This window comes from Rhinopithecus bieti, unplaced genomic scaffold (genome assembly GCF_001698545.2).
Source record: "Rhinopithecus bieti isolate Rb0 unplaced genomic scaffold, ASM169854v2 scaffold_5948, whole genome shotgun sequence".
Classification (NCBI taxonomy): domain Eukaryota; kingdom Metazoa; phylum Chordata; class Mammalia; order Primates; family Cercopithecidae; genus Rhinopithecus; species Rhinopithecus bieti.
The window spans coordinates 3503337-3518192 of NW_016805422.1; the positions used below are offsets into that span (position 1 = coordinate 3503337).

The 14856-nt window shown below is 42.0% G+C and overlaps 1 protein-coding gene across 1 annotated transcript in view; it reads right to left on the minus strand.

Moving 5' to 3' along the window:
• Positions 1 to 14209, minus strand: part of SLC28A3 (solute carrier family 28 member 3) — a 68220-nt gene extending 54011 nt beyond the window's left edge. Inside the window, exon 1 of the mRNA XM_017872349.1 lies at positions 14010 to 14209. Coding sequence (XP_017727838.1) covers positions 14010 to 14069 — 60 coding nt within the window. The 5' untranslated portion in view covers positions 14070 to 14209. The remainder of the gene's footprint in view (positions 1 to 14009) is intronic.
• Positions 14210 to 14856: the final 647 nt, after the last annotated feature.

The window sequence follows — 14856 nt, forward strand, 5'->3', positions numbered from 1 at the left end:
CCCCCCCCCCCCCCACCAAAAACATAGCACCTCAAAAGAACTCTCTTCAAATCAAGAGGGCAAAAATAAAATAAGATAAAATAAAATTAGGAAGGCATCTCTCTTGGGACACTTATGGTAGAAATAATAGAGTCCAATCTCTTTCTCCTTTCCTTTTTCTGTGACCATTAGGTGCCTCAAGTTTTTCCCCAGTTTTGGTAAAAGGCAGTAGAGATGGCTGTAATCTTGAAAACCTCAGCCCTTGTTCCACTCCTGACTGATCATCCAATGCATTCTAGTCTAGAAATGTGGCTGGTACTATTCACCACACTGACAAAACTGTCAAAATTACTTTTCAGAACTCTGAAAAAAAACTAAAAAAAATTTTTTTTAAAAAAAAAAAAAAAAAAAAAAAAAAAAAAAAAAAAAAAAAAAAAAAGACTTGCAGCACTCCAGAGAACGCTTTTCAAATAAAATGACTCAGAATCTCAGAACATCACGCTTTGTGGTGTCTTAAATTATCCTAGTTCTGTTTCCCTCTCCACAGACTCATGATAGCCTCAACAACCCTGCAATCATGAAAACTAGCAGTCTAGCCATTTTGAAGGGGGTAAAACGAGATTGAAGTTACCCAAAGTCCAACTCTCAGATAACTGCCATTATCTGATCTATTTTGAAGTTCCTTAGAAAATCCTCTGCGTCTTGGCTGGGTGTGGTGGCTCATGCCGGTAATCCCAGCACATTGGGAGGCCGAGGCAGGTGGATCACCTGAGGTCAGAAGTTTGAGACCAGTCTGGTGAAACTCCTTCTGTACAAAAAATACAAAAATTAGCTGGGTGTTGTGGCATGCACCTGTAATCCCCAGCTACTAGGGAAGCTGAGTCAGGAAGTCAGGAGAATTGCTTGAACCTGGGAGGCAGAGGTTGCAGTGAGCTGAGATCGTGCCACTGCACTCTTCAGCCACTGCCCAGCCTGGGCAACAGAGCAAGACTCTGTCTCAAAAAAAAAAAAAAGAAAGAAAATCCCCTGTCTTTAGTTGATCTGACTCAGAGTTAACCCAGTGCTGTTTCTCTGGTGGCAATTGTTTAACATAGGTAGCTGCCTGAGGTGGTGGTAACAGTTGGGAAAAACAACAAGCCAATCTAAGAACTGAACTGGTACACTAGAAAATATCTATTTAACACAAAAGAAGGAAGTAATAGAAGGAGAAAAGACTACACACACACACACACACACACACACACATATTCAAAATAAAAATGTAAATCCTATCTTATCAGTAATTACATTAACTATAAATGGATTATACCCTTTAATTAAAAGGCAGAGATTGGCAGAATGGATTTTAAAAACCCATGATCTGAAAAAAAAAGAAAAAAGAAAAAAAAAAAACATTATCTGGCTAGGTGTGGTAGCTCATGCCTGTAATCCCAGAACTTTGGGAGGCCACGGTGGGCAAATTGCTTGATCCCAGCCTGGGCAACACAGCAAAAGCCTATCTATAAGAAATACAAAAGTTAGACAGGGCATGGTAGCTCACACCTGTAATCCCAGCACTTTGGGAGGCTGAGGCAGGTGAATCACCTGAGGTCAGGAGTTTGAGACTCGCCTGACCAATATGGTGAAACTCCATCCTCACAAAAAATACAAAAATTAGCCAGGTGTGGTGGCAGGCACCTGTAATTCCAGCTTCTCGTGAGGCTAAAGCAGGAGAATTGTTTAAACCTGGGAGGTGGAGGTTGCAGTGAACCAAGATCACACCACTGTACTTTAGCCTGGGTGACAGAGCGAGACTCTGTCTAAAAATAAAAAACAAAAAAACAAAAATTAGCCAGCCATGGTGACATGTGCCTGTAGTCCCAGCTAATCAGGAGGCTGAGGTAAGAGGATTGCTTGTGCTCCAGAGGTTGAGGGTTCAGTGAGCCACGACTGCCGTACTGCACTCTAGCCTGGGTGACAGAACGAGACCCTATGTCCAACAAACAAACCAACCAAAATAAAACAAAATCCCATGATCCAAATATATGCTGTCTAAAGGAGACATACTTTGCATTCAAAGACCTAAATAGGTTGAAAGAAAAGGATGGGAAAGATACAGCATGCGAATAGTAACCAAAGAGAGCTTGAGTGGCAATAATATCAGCTGAAATAGGTCTTAAGACAACAATTGTTATTAGAGACAAAAGACATTTTAAAATGGCAAAAAGGTAAATTTATCAAAGAGCTATTTTAACATATATGTACATAATCAAAGAGCTCAAAAACACATGAAGCAAAAACTGACAGAATTCATGGGAGAAGTAGACAGTTCATCAATAGCTGCTATTTCATTATCCAATCTTCAGTAATGAATAGAACTAGAGAGATGTCAGTAAGAAAACAGAAGAATTGAACAGTGGTATATAAACCAACTAGACTTTATAGACATATACAGAACACTCCACCAACAAAAGTAGAATACACATTCTTCACAAGGGCACATAGAACATTCTCCAGGCTAGATCACGTGTTAGGCCCAAACAAATCTTTATACATTTAAAAATATTGAAAGATAATGTATCTTCCCCAACCATAATTTGGGGGAAACTTAGAAATTATGTGGAAATTAAGCACACTCCTAAATAACCAATGGATTAAAGAAGAAATCATAAGGGAAGTTAGAAAATAGTTTGACAAGAATTAAAATGCAGCCTGGGTGACAGAGTGAGAGTCTGTCTTATAAAAAAAATTAATACAAATAAAGCTTAGGGTGAGACTCTGTCTCATGAAAAATAGAAGAAGAAAGAAAAATGAAGCTGAGCACAGTGATGCATGCTTGTAGTCCCAGCTACTTGGAAGGGTGGGGTGGGTGAATTGATTGCACTCAGGAGTTTGAGGCCAGCCTAGGCAAAATTGCATGATCCTCATCACAAATAAATAAATAAATAACAAAAATGAAAATAGACCAAAATTTATAAATATGGCTAAAGTAGTGCCTAAAGGGAATTTTATAATTGTAATTGTTTATATTATCAAGAAGTAAGATCTCAAATCAATAACCCAGTCTGTTACTGTAACAAACTAGGAAAAGAACAACAAACGAAACCCAAAGTTAGCAGAAGGAAAGAAATAATGAAGATTATAGTGGAGACAAATGAAATAAAGACTAGAAAAACAAAAGAGAGAATCAATGAAACCAAAAGTTGGTTCTTAACTTACTTAAAAAGGGGGAAAAAGAAAGCTCAAAAAACTAATAACAAGTGAAGAAATTGAATTACTAACCACAAACTTCCCAACAAGGAAACATCCAGGAAAAAAGAAATGAAGAAAAAAAAAAAAAAGAGAGAGAAGACAACTAAAATCATGAATGAAAGAGGAGATGTTACTACCGATATTACAGAAATAAATGTCAAGTTGTTACTTTAATTTTTTGGCATAAATCTGGTGGTCAGGTACTTAAAGAGGAAGGATAACCAGATTTGTGTGTGTGTATGAACTCCAAAACCAAAAACACACAGCTTACGTGAGTGATCCAATAGAATAATCACCAGCGATAAGTAGTTACTGAGTACTTGAAATGGGACTAATATGACTAAGGACCTGAATTTAATTTTAACCAATTTAAATTTAAATTTAAAACTGAACATTAGATTCATTTATTGAAAAACACTTAAGCATGTTTGGAACAACTTGTTTATGAGTCTACTTTTTACAACTATACATTTTATGGAATCTAAAAATAGATCAAGTATTTCTGATACAAATATGGCATTAGAGTTGACATGTACTATATGCTTAAAATATACACTGGATGTTCATAGAGTTGGAAGGAAACAAATTTAAATTATTTCATTAATTTCAATATATGAGGTTCCATAAAATACAGTTAAAATATAGTGAAGAGTTATATCTACTTTATTTTGGATTTTTAATGGGCTTGCAGAAAAGTTTTAAATTACTTATCTGGCTTGTGCTGTATATTAGACAGTTCTGCTTTAGCCCTCAGCAAAAATGTATCTTTACATTATTTATTATTTCCTGTTTTCTTTCCAATGCCTCAACCACTGATGAGTAAGTGGTTCCTCGGTTTTAAGGGGAACCTCTTCAGGAATGTTTGAATGAGGAAAAAATAAATCGTTATATCCTCTCTCTGAGATGCCATGGAAGTGATTTGGTTTATAATCCCCTACACTGTTTTCCCCTAAAAGTAAGTCTAGGTGTGATCATGCAAATTTGAAGAAAGAGTAGAGAATATGCTTTTTTTTTTTAACCTCCTTCCCCAAAGCAAATTATTGTCATGTGTTTGTGTGTGTATGTGTGTGTGTGTTTTAATTGAATCTAGGAAGCTCCAGCCAAGTACCTCTTGAGCAATGTGAAAAAGTACTCAATGTGATTCATGTTGACCTCCCAGGCTAGTGGGTTAAGCAGAAACAATATTCTTCCTCCCTATGTCACATAGTTACTTCCCACCTCAAAACTTTTGTATTCAGAGTACCTGCTTGACAAGAAGTCTATGCCCATACTGCAGCAGGTTTGGATCCGTAATGGGGCTTGCACTTATGTGATCTCCCAAATTATGACCTCCATTTAACAAAGAATCCAAACCTGCTTAACTGGCTTCCTCATGGAGTAACTCAGCCTTTCCTGTGTGTTCGTGCAGAGTGAGGCCCATTTCCCCAGCCTAGTCCTCTCCCAGGACTTTCAGAACTTTGGTAAGTGGGTTCTACCCAACTGACTTCAGAGCAATCGTGAGCTCTGTGCCTCTGAGAGCACCTGTGGCAAGGCTGGTTGCTTCTTTCACAGGGAGGAGGAAACTTGAGTTGGGATTCCAAGAGATGCCCTTTAATAAATGTGTTAAAACAAATTCCTGCATTTTCCTCTTAGAAATTCTCGACTGTATTTGACCTCTCTTGCTGTTAACTTCCATCTCTTTGGATTCCTCCCCATCTCCTCTGAGTTTGGAAAAATCTTTCAGTTGCCCTGTTCCAAAAAACCTCTCCCAAATATGAACACGTGGCAAAATATTTGTGGAATGGGGGAAATACATTTTTTTAAAGCAATGTTGATCACTGAGTGGTGTTAAAAGTAAATTAAAAAAATAATAATGCCGGCCGGGCGCGGTGGCTCACTCCTGTGATCCCAGCACTTTGGGAGGCCGAGGCGGGTGGATCACGAGGTCAGGTCAGGAGATCGAGACCATCCTGACTAACACGGTGAAACCCCGTCTCTACTAAAAATATATTAAAAAAAAAAATTAGCCAGGCATGGTGGCGGCGCCTATAGTACCAGCTACTCGGGAGGCTGAGGCAGGAGAATGGCGTGAACCCGGGAGGTGGAGCTTGCAGTGAGCCGAGATCGTGCCACTGCACTCCAGCCTGGGCAACACAGCGAGACCCCGTCTCAAAAAATAAATAAATAAATAAAATAATAATAATAATAATGCCAAAATAAGTGGATGTTCATGTGGAAAGCAAACTTGACTCCTACCTTACACTATACATTAAACTCAATTTCAGCGGGAATAGAGATCCTTAATGTGAATGAAAGAGTAAGCTTTTAGAAAATATCTTTGGGATTTTACAGCATAATACTGTTTTTCTCAACAATGAGCAATATGTACATTGCCATGATGATGTGGTGACTGCTTAGCCCCTAAATCTGGTAACTACTTTGGGACAATATGGGAGGAAAAGTGAAGACAGTGATGGTGTAAGAGCTAAATTCTCATCTGTCATATCAAGAAGTCACTATATAATGTATAAAACGATCAAGAAATGACTAAGTAGTTATGTGAGGAAAAAAATAGAAGACATTGTTAAAAGAGTTAAAAGTCATTGCTCTGGAGGATTAGGAGGGATGGCACAGGGGACTGTTAGGATGCATTATAAACTGAAGAGGCTTTTAAAAATGTCATGTATTAATATATGCATTCACTTGAAAAACTAAAAATATAATAATTTGGAAAAACCCATGAAGGTAACTACCAGAAGGAAAAACTAAGAGAATGAAAAGTGCTTGCCTCTGGAAAGGACAACTGGCAGGACTGTTGTTTTCATTGTAAGGCTTTTGGAGCCATTTGATTGTACTTAACCATTTTTATCTATTTCTTTAATAAAAGCAATTTTATCGTAATAAAGAGTTACACTTGTTCGAAAAAAGACTTCATGATTTTGCAGGTTGGAAAAGATATTTTAGACAAGATGCAGGAAAGAGAAGCAATGTTTCCTAAATGGGACCATATGTAATTAACTTTTGTCCTAATGTTTCCTAAATGGGACCAATATAATTAACTTTTGTTCCTCAAAATATTCCGTTAGAGTAAAAGATGGCTTCACAGTGGTAGAAGATATTTACAAATCATAGCTGACAAAGGGCTCGTCAATTGAGGAAAATGACAAGTCTCAATCATTTTAGCAGATTTATTTGCCAAAGTTAAGGAACTGCCTGGGAGACAGGTCTATGCCTTTCTCCAAAGATGATTTTGAGGGCTCCAAATTTAGAGGAGAAAGGGAGGGATATTGAGAAGCACACAGTTTTCACGTAAACAAAGAGGGCAAAGGAAAAATGTGGAGCATCTGCATTTTATGTAAGATAATACAGATAAAATGGGGTAGGGGAGCAATCAGATATGCATTTGTATCTGGGGTGACTGCACCTGTAAAGATAAGTTATCAATTTACATTGCCATGGTGAAGTTTTAACAACTCACCAGGAATTTCCTTGCGGGCAAAACATGGGGAAGTGTGTAGCTTTTCATCCTGTAGCCATCTTATTTAGGAACCAAAAGGGGGAGACAGGTTGGGGAGACAGGTTTGCATGACCCAGTTCCCAGCTTGACTTTTCTCTTTGGCTAAATGAGTTTGGGGTCCCAAAATTTAATTTCCTTTCATAGGCTTGTAACCAGAATATCTAAGGAACTCTTTCAAATAAAAATGGAAAAAAAATCCAGTAGAGAAGGGCAAGAAAGTTGAGCAGGTATTTAAAAAGTTGGCATCTAACAACCAATAAGAGGAAAATTTTAATTAAACTCAATGACATACTGCTACACACCCACCAGAATGGTTGACATTAAAAGGCCAGCTGAATAATGATGAGAAATGGGAATACTCACTCTGCTGATGGACATGTAAATTGGTAAAATCACTTAGGAAACCAATTTGACACTATCAGTAAAGTTGAAAGCATATGTTTATTCCAGTGGCCTAGCGATTCCGCTCCTAAGTACAACCCCAGAGTAAATTTGTGACAGATACTTCCCCTGGCATGGATAACAGTGTCCCTAGCTGCAATGTTTGTAGAAGCTCCAAAATCCCCAAATTTAATAACACAAATGTCCACTAGCAGCAAAATGTATCAGTTGTGGAATATTTACATGACAGAATCCTATGCATTAATGAAATGGGATGAGCTGCAGTTACACGCAACACCATGTGAATCTCAGAGAGCTGATGGCCAGGCATGGTGGCTCATGCCTGTAATCCCAACACTTTGGGGGCCAAGGTGGGTGGATCATGTGAGGTTAGGAGTTTGAGACCATCCTGGCTAACAAGGTGAAACCCCGTCTCTACTAAAACTACAAGCAGAGCCTGGTGGCTCATGCCTGTATTCCCAGCTACTCAGGAGGCTGAGGCAGGAGAATTGCTTGAACTGGGGAGGCAGAGGTTGCAGTGAGACAAGATTGCACCACTCCAGCCTGGGCAACAGAGAGAGACTCCGTCTCAAAAATAAATAAATAAATAAATAAATAAAAAAGTTTCAATATAAGCAAAGAATACATTTTGTGTGTTTCTATTATATAAAGTTCAAAACCAGGCAAAAGTACTGCTTGGGGATTCGTAATTAGAAGTTAAGGTGTAAAGAAAAGCAAGGAAGTAATTGCCCCACATTTGGGTCAGTGGTCACCCCTGGTTGGGTTTACCCCAGGGAAGGGAGGCAGCAGTGATGAAATGTGTAGGACTGGACCCTGAGGGATGGCGATGTCCTGTTTCTTGACCTGAGTGACAGTTTGCCTTACAAGTTGTATATTTGTTTTTCTGTATGTTGTATTTCACAATGAATTTTTTTTTCTTTTTATATAAAAACACCTCCCTGTAACTGCCTTTGCCTGCCCTGCCCTAGGTACTCCCCTTCCCCGCCCCTCCCTGGCACCACCACTGCACCAGAAGAGCATTCATTCTGCTCCCATTTTTCCTAGACTTAACTCCCACTCATAACAAAAACTTCTCCTCCTTCCCCAACTCTAGCGTCACCAGTAACCTCGTAGCTGGCAAGTCAAGTGAACCCGTGGCCTCATTCTATAGACTCCTCTGTCCTGTCAGAGTCTTTTCTGTTGACTTGTGGTTCTACTTTTCCTTGACTTCTCCAGATCGCCCCTCTCCTGGTTCTGCTGCTCTTTCTCTCCCTGCAGCCCCCTGCTTCATTCTCTGACATCTCTAACTTCCCCACTCCTTAAGCGCTACTGTTTCTCAGGCTTCCCTCACAGTGGTCTTATCCACGCTCATATCTATGCTAACAGCTCCCAAATGTGTGTCCTCTTCTGAGCTCCGGTTGAAGGTTGAACGTATGCTACAAGCTTCCTACTTCATCTCCTTCATGAAGATGCTTAGAGTCAACTTAATTTCAACCAACAGGCCCCAGAGAGAACTCACTCTCTTTTTTGCTCTAACTTTATTCCAAGATTTTCTACCTAAATAAAGCCTTGCGCAGGCTGGGTGAGGTGGCTCACACCTGTAATCCCAGCACTTTGGGAAGTCCAGGAAGAGGTGGGAGGATCACTTGAGGCCACCCTGGGCAACATAGCCAAACTCTGTCTCTACAAATATAAAAAAATAAAAAAACTTAGCCAGTTGTGGTGGTGTGTGCCTGTAGCCCCAGCTACTCAGGAGGCTGAGGTCGAAGGATTGCCTGAACTCAGGAGTTCGAGGCTGCAATAAGCTATAATTGTGCCACTGCACTTCAGCGTGGGTGACAGAGTGAAGTCTGTCTCTATTTAAAACAATAGCAATAAATAAACACAGGGAATCACTTCCAAGTTGACATCCCAAGCTGGAAGCATTGACTCCACACTATCCTTAAACTACTCAGCATCAAAAGCTACTATTGTTACGTTCGTGCTATGTGCCAGGCACTGTTTTCACAAGTATGTATATACATATGTGTGTGTGTGTGTATATATATATATATATAAAACGTCCATTATACATATATAACATTAGCTTATTTAATTATTTCAACAATCCCAAGATAGGTACCATTATTATGCTATTTTACAGAGGAGAAAACAGAAATCTTCAGAGCCAGAGCAGCATTTACACCCTCATCTTTACTCCTGAATTTCATTGTGGAGGGGCCACCGCATCAGTATTAGTACCTCCACCCCAGTGTCTGCATCCACTGCCTTTAGCCTGGTTTGCATTAGGACAGTAACTCCCAACGGATGTCCCAGCCACACACAAATCTCTCTCCATTTCCAAGCACTTTCAATGGGACCACTAAAGTAATATTTAAAAAAAGAAAAAATCAGCCTCGCACGGTGGCTCACACCTGTAATCCCAGAACTTTGGAAGCCTGAAGCAGGCAGATCACTTGAGCTCAGGAGTTTGAGACCAGCCTGGGCAACATGGTGAAACCCCATTTCTACAAAAAAATACAAAAATTAGATCAGGCACCGTGGCTCACGCCTGTAATCCCAGCACTTTGGGAGGCTGACGCGGGCGGATCGTTTGAGGTCAGGAGTTTGAGACCAGCCCGACCAACATTGTGAAACCCTGTTTCTACTAAAAATACAAAATATTAGCCAGGTGTGGTGGCACATGCCTGTAGTCTCAGCTACTCGGGAGGCTGAGACAGTAGAACTGCTTGAACTCAGGAGGTAGAGGTTGCAGTGAGCCAAGATCGTGCCACTACACTCCAGCCTGGGCGACAGGGTGAGACTTCATCTCTAAAACACAAAACAAAACAAAACGAAAGCTAGCCAAGTGTGGTGGCGCATGTCTGTAGTCCTAGCTACTCGGGAAACTGAGGTGGGAGGATTGCTTGAGCCTGGAAGGTCGAGGCTGCAGTGAGCTGAGATCATACCACAGCACTCCAGCATGGGTGACAGAGTGAGACCCTGTCTCAAAAAAAGTCACAATTTGACTGTGTAAATTCTGAGCGATTCCTTCTAAAATGCCTTAGCACACACAGAGGCCACCTGACCTGAAGCCAGCCTGCCCCCTTTCCCTATACCGTGTTCCCTTCCTCCATCCCAGGCTCATGTGCTCTTCTCCTTTAGGGCTCAGAATCTGTGTACAGATAGTTCTCTCTGCTTGCAGTGCTCTGCCCACCCCAACTCCTACTGTGACCTGATCATCCTTAAAACCCTCATCAAATCCTCCCTCGTTTGGTGATGCTGTCACAGACTCCTCAGTTAGCTCAGCTCCAACTACATATTATTTACAACGCACTTGGTGCTGGCTGGGTATTGTGGCTCATGACTGTAATCCCAGCACTTTGGAAGTCCAAGGCAGGAGGATTGCTTGAGGCCAGGGTTTGAGACCAGCCCTGGTAAGATAGCAAGACAAAATATAAAAAATAATAAATATAAGAATACAATGCACTTGGTGCAAACCTCCACCATTTTCCTTAACATCAATTGTATTGTAATTGTATGTTTATTTCTGCCTGTCCTTCTCCTTGAGGGCAAGAAGAGCATATTATTCTTTCTTAAGTTGGTATCCTTTCTTAGAGGCGGCCATATCTAGGGGGCAGTTGATGATTCTGCTGAATAAATACATGCCTCCAAAAATTCTTGTTGAAAAGCGAGCATTGAAGAAATAACCCAGTCACTGTTTTTAGGTGTGGGTGTCGTTGGTATGAAACTCTGCTGTGTTTGAGATGCCCTGCTTAGAACCTTGAGGCCTGGGGATGCTAGCCTGTGTGTGTGTGTGTATGTGTGTGTGTGCATATGTGGGTGTGAGTGTGTGCACACACGTGTGTGTATTTTGTCCTTTCAGGCAGTTATTTTTCCTGGACTGATGGGAACATCTTGCACAAAATCAAGAGCCAGTTTGTTGACTGTTTTAAGGTTTAAAATATATTTCAAAATCAAATAAGAAATCCTTAGATATTCTACATACACGCAATACTTCAAATGCCCATCCGAACTTCTTTCATAAATAGCAAATGTCTTATTTGCGACTGCTGTTTAATGACGTCATTTCCATCCTCAGCCATATGAGAAATAAGTTACTCATTCATAGAAAACATTTAGAGGTACAATAAAATGAGATCTGAAACAAAACAAAACAAAACCAAACCCCAAACATTCTTTTCTACTGTTGGTTACAAAATCCTCTCTCATGTACGAAATGTGCTCTAGCTGTGAAATCCTTTCTTGGATGTGAGGTCATTTCTCTCTTATAACCCATATCACTGACTTTGTGCTCCTGTTTAACCTTTCCCACCGGAATACTGGCTCCATGAAAACAGCAATTGGTGCTCACTTCTCTAAGAAACAGTCCAGATGAGAGCCTGTCCAGGTAATCCATAGACAGATGTAATCATTGTACCTGCACCGAGCCTGACAGGCACAGGCCTTTTGGGAACCCACATCAGCGTTTCAAGCTGTGAAGGTAATTCTACTTAGTAAAATTAGAACTTTGGTCTACCGAGGGCACTCTTAACATCTGAAGAAGAAAAATGAATTTCTAGAACAATTCACAGACTAGGACAAGATGAATAAGTAAGTATCCTAACTTCTTTGGAAGCCCTGGTGGTATGTGAATGCATATTTAATAATGTGAGTGAAGTAGCACATATTTTACAATCAATTAATTTTCCTTAAAGAAGATAATGTAGCCAGAGAGCTGAATGTCAAACAAGGCTGGACTCATGCTTATTAACTTGGTAGGAGTTATGAAGCCTCCGATTCTCTTGAAAGACAAATTGTCTTCACTGTGTTGATTTTGAAATGTAGAAATTCAAATTTAAATCAATCCAATGAGTAAGGATGACAGGACATTTTACAGGACTAGGAGGAATCTTCCTTTCATTTTCCTTCCTTTTACTGGGGCAGGTGTAGGGGGATGTTTCCCCCACAAAACAGCAGTTTTGCTAGAAGACAGTGAGGGATCACCACTGTTGTGTGCCTTCCTCCCTGGGAGCAGCCAGTTGCTGTGACATGGACCTTCTCTATTGCAGATATCTTTTCTTGCTGCCATACTTCCTCTGACTCTGTCCCTTTCCATCCCTTCCATTCTCTGGAATCAGACTGGGCCCCATGCTTTATGCTTTTCCCCCTCACTTACCCCTTAGAGAAGAGATCAGGATGTGCCACCCTCCAAATGCCCCCATTTTGGCACAAGAATATTTTGAACTGAAGGCTATGAAAAAGAAAGCAGACACAGAAAGAGCTCTCTGCCCTCCCCATCCCCATCTTCCTAAAAGCAGCATATTTATTGATATTTCCCTTGCACAGGTGTCCCGCTCCCTCATGCAAGGAAGAGAGCGACCCTTATCGCCAGAGACAGAGATGCCACTAAGATGAATCTGCACAAACAAATCTCGATAAAATAACCCTTATCTTCCATTAGTTCCACCCCACACCCCCAGTTTATTGCCCCTAAAAGCCTAACCCTCCTTTCCTTTGTCTAGTCATTTCACAATTTGCTGCCCTTTGTTATAATGGCATATAAGCTCCTGAGTCTATTAGGTTTTTCCACTTCTTTTCTGTGAGGCTCTCATACATGTGAGATTTTTTATTTTATTTTATTTTATTTTTTTGAGACTGAGTCTCCCTCTGTTGCCCAGGCTGGAGTGCAGTGGCATGATCTAGGCTCACCGCAACCTCCGCCTCCCAGTTTCAAGCCATTCTCCTGCCTCAGCCTCCTGAGTAGCTGGGACTACCGGCGTGTGCCACCACACCTGGCTAATTTTTGTATTTTCAGTAGAGATGGGGTTTCACTATGTTGGCCAGGCTGGTCTCAAATTCCTAACCTCAAATGATCAGCCCGCCTCAGCCTCCCAAAGTGCTAGAATTACAGGCATGAGGCCCTGTTGCTGGCCACATGTGAGATTTTAAATATGAATAAAATTTGCGTGCCTTTTCTCCTGCTAATCTGTTTTATGTTGGTTTAATTCGCAGGCCTCAGGCACTCAGCCTAAAAGGGTAGAGGAAGTTGTTTCCTCTCCTACACTTGTGACCTGTAAGTGGTAACCCAATGCCTACTCATGGAGATGAGCATCACTGTGACCACGGGACAGACGATCAACCTGGGGCGCTGGGAAGTTACAGGAACTTGTGGGTGCTGGAGTCCGGACTCCTGTCCAAGTCCTTTTACCTCCCTCTTTCCTTTCTTGGTTAGCACCTCAAAGTTTCCTTTTGCCCATCTAGCAGTTCATAAAGCCTGAGGGATTGTTCACACTTGCTCGTGCAGGCTTCCCATCTTCTCCAGAGCGCCCATGCTGAGTGTCAGCTCAGGAAAGGAACCACACCTAAAAACAGCCCTCGAAATCCCCATCCCAGGTATTTCCGACAGGTCTCCTTCTGGGTGTCTGCGGGCACCTAGCCTTGGGCTGAGCAGCATTAATCACTCAGTGAGTTTTGGTTGATGAAGTAAGACTGATTTGCGTAATCCAGCTGCTTTGGGGCAGGTACCTGGGCCATCTGACAGGGGCTCCGGGACTTGGCTTGAATAAAAGGAACCCTGAAGCACTACCCCAGCCAGGATCTAAATTCCCCCATTCTTCCCTTCTCACCAGTTCTTTGGAAAGGTGCCTGAAGATAAATAATGTACCCTTGCTGTGAGGCAGAAGGGAAAAAAGGCAGGAGAAGAAGGCTATCTTGTTTCTAAGTGACCATAGGGATCACAACACATCGATTAAAAGAGACTTTTCAGGTTTGTCAACCCAGAAGAGCCCAAGAAGAAAAAATAATGGGCTTAAAGTGTGCCGTTAAAAGTCTTACTGTCCTGATAATCTCCCTGCTTAGGTAAGAAACTTGCCAAGGCGCTAAGGAAAGGGCAGCATTTCCACTGACTTGGCCTTAAACATAAGAGGAAAGCGCTGCTCACCTGGAAACCTGTGTTGCTGTAGCCCTCAGCTCTGGGGGCTGCCGTACTCCTCAGCTCCATGCTGTTTTTGCTTCTGGCTGGCTCTGGTCTGGAGGTCCTTTGTACCTGGGGAAAAGCACCAGTCTCTGCTGATGTCAGAAAGCCACCTGCTGTTATAGGGACTTTGGCACTGCTTGCTTCAGTTTGGAAACTTCTGCAATAACCTCCTGAATGACTAGGGCTGATACCTGGTTGGGGTGGGGCAGAGAGGCGGGCGGGTTGGTGGGGTGGAGGCATCTAGTGCTGGCCCGCCCACTTTATTAATCTTTATTAATCCTTTATCCCCATTTTTGGCATCCTATTTGCACTCCTGGGGAGAAAACTCTTGTGGTGCACAAAACAGAAAAGGACCCTTCCCCTTCCCTTCCCTTGCCCTTCCTCCCACCCTCCCTCCTTCCCTCCTTCCCTCCTTCCCTCCTTTCTTTCTTTCTTCTTCTCCTTTCTTCCCTTCTCCCTTCTCCCTCCTCCTCCTCCTCCTCCTCCCCTCCTCTCCTCTCCTCCTCCTCTCCTCCTCCTCCCTCCTCCTCCTCCTCCCCTTCTCCTCCTCCCTCCTCCTCCTCCTCCCCTCCTCTCCTTCCTCCCCTCCTCAACTCCTCTCCTCCTCCTCCTCCCTACTTCTGCTTCTGCTTCTGCTTCTGCTTCTTCTTCTTCTCCTTCTTCTTCTTCTTTTTTTTTAAATGAAGTCTTGATCTGTTGCCCAGGCTGGAGTGCAGTGATGCAATCTCGGTTCACTGCAACCTCTGCCTCCTAGGTTCAAGCAATTCTCCTGCCTCAGCCTCCCAAGTAGCTGGGATTACAGGTGCATGCC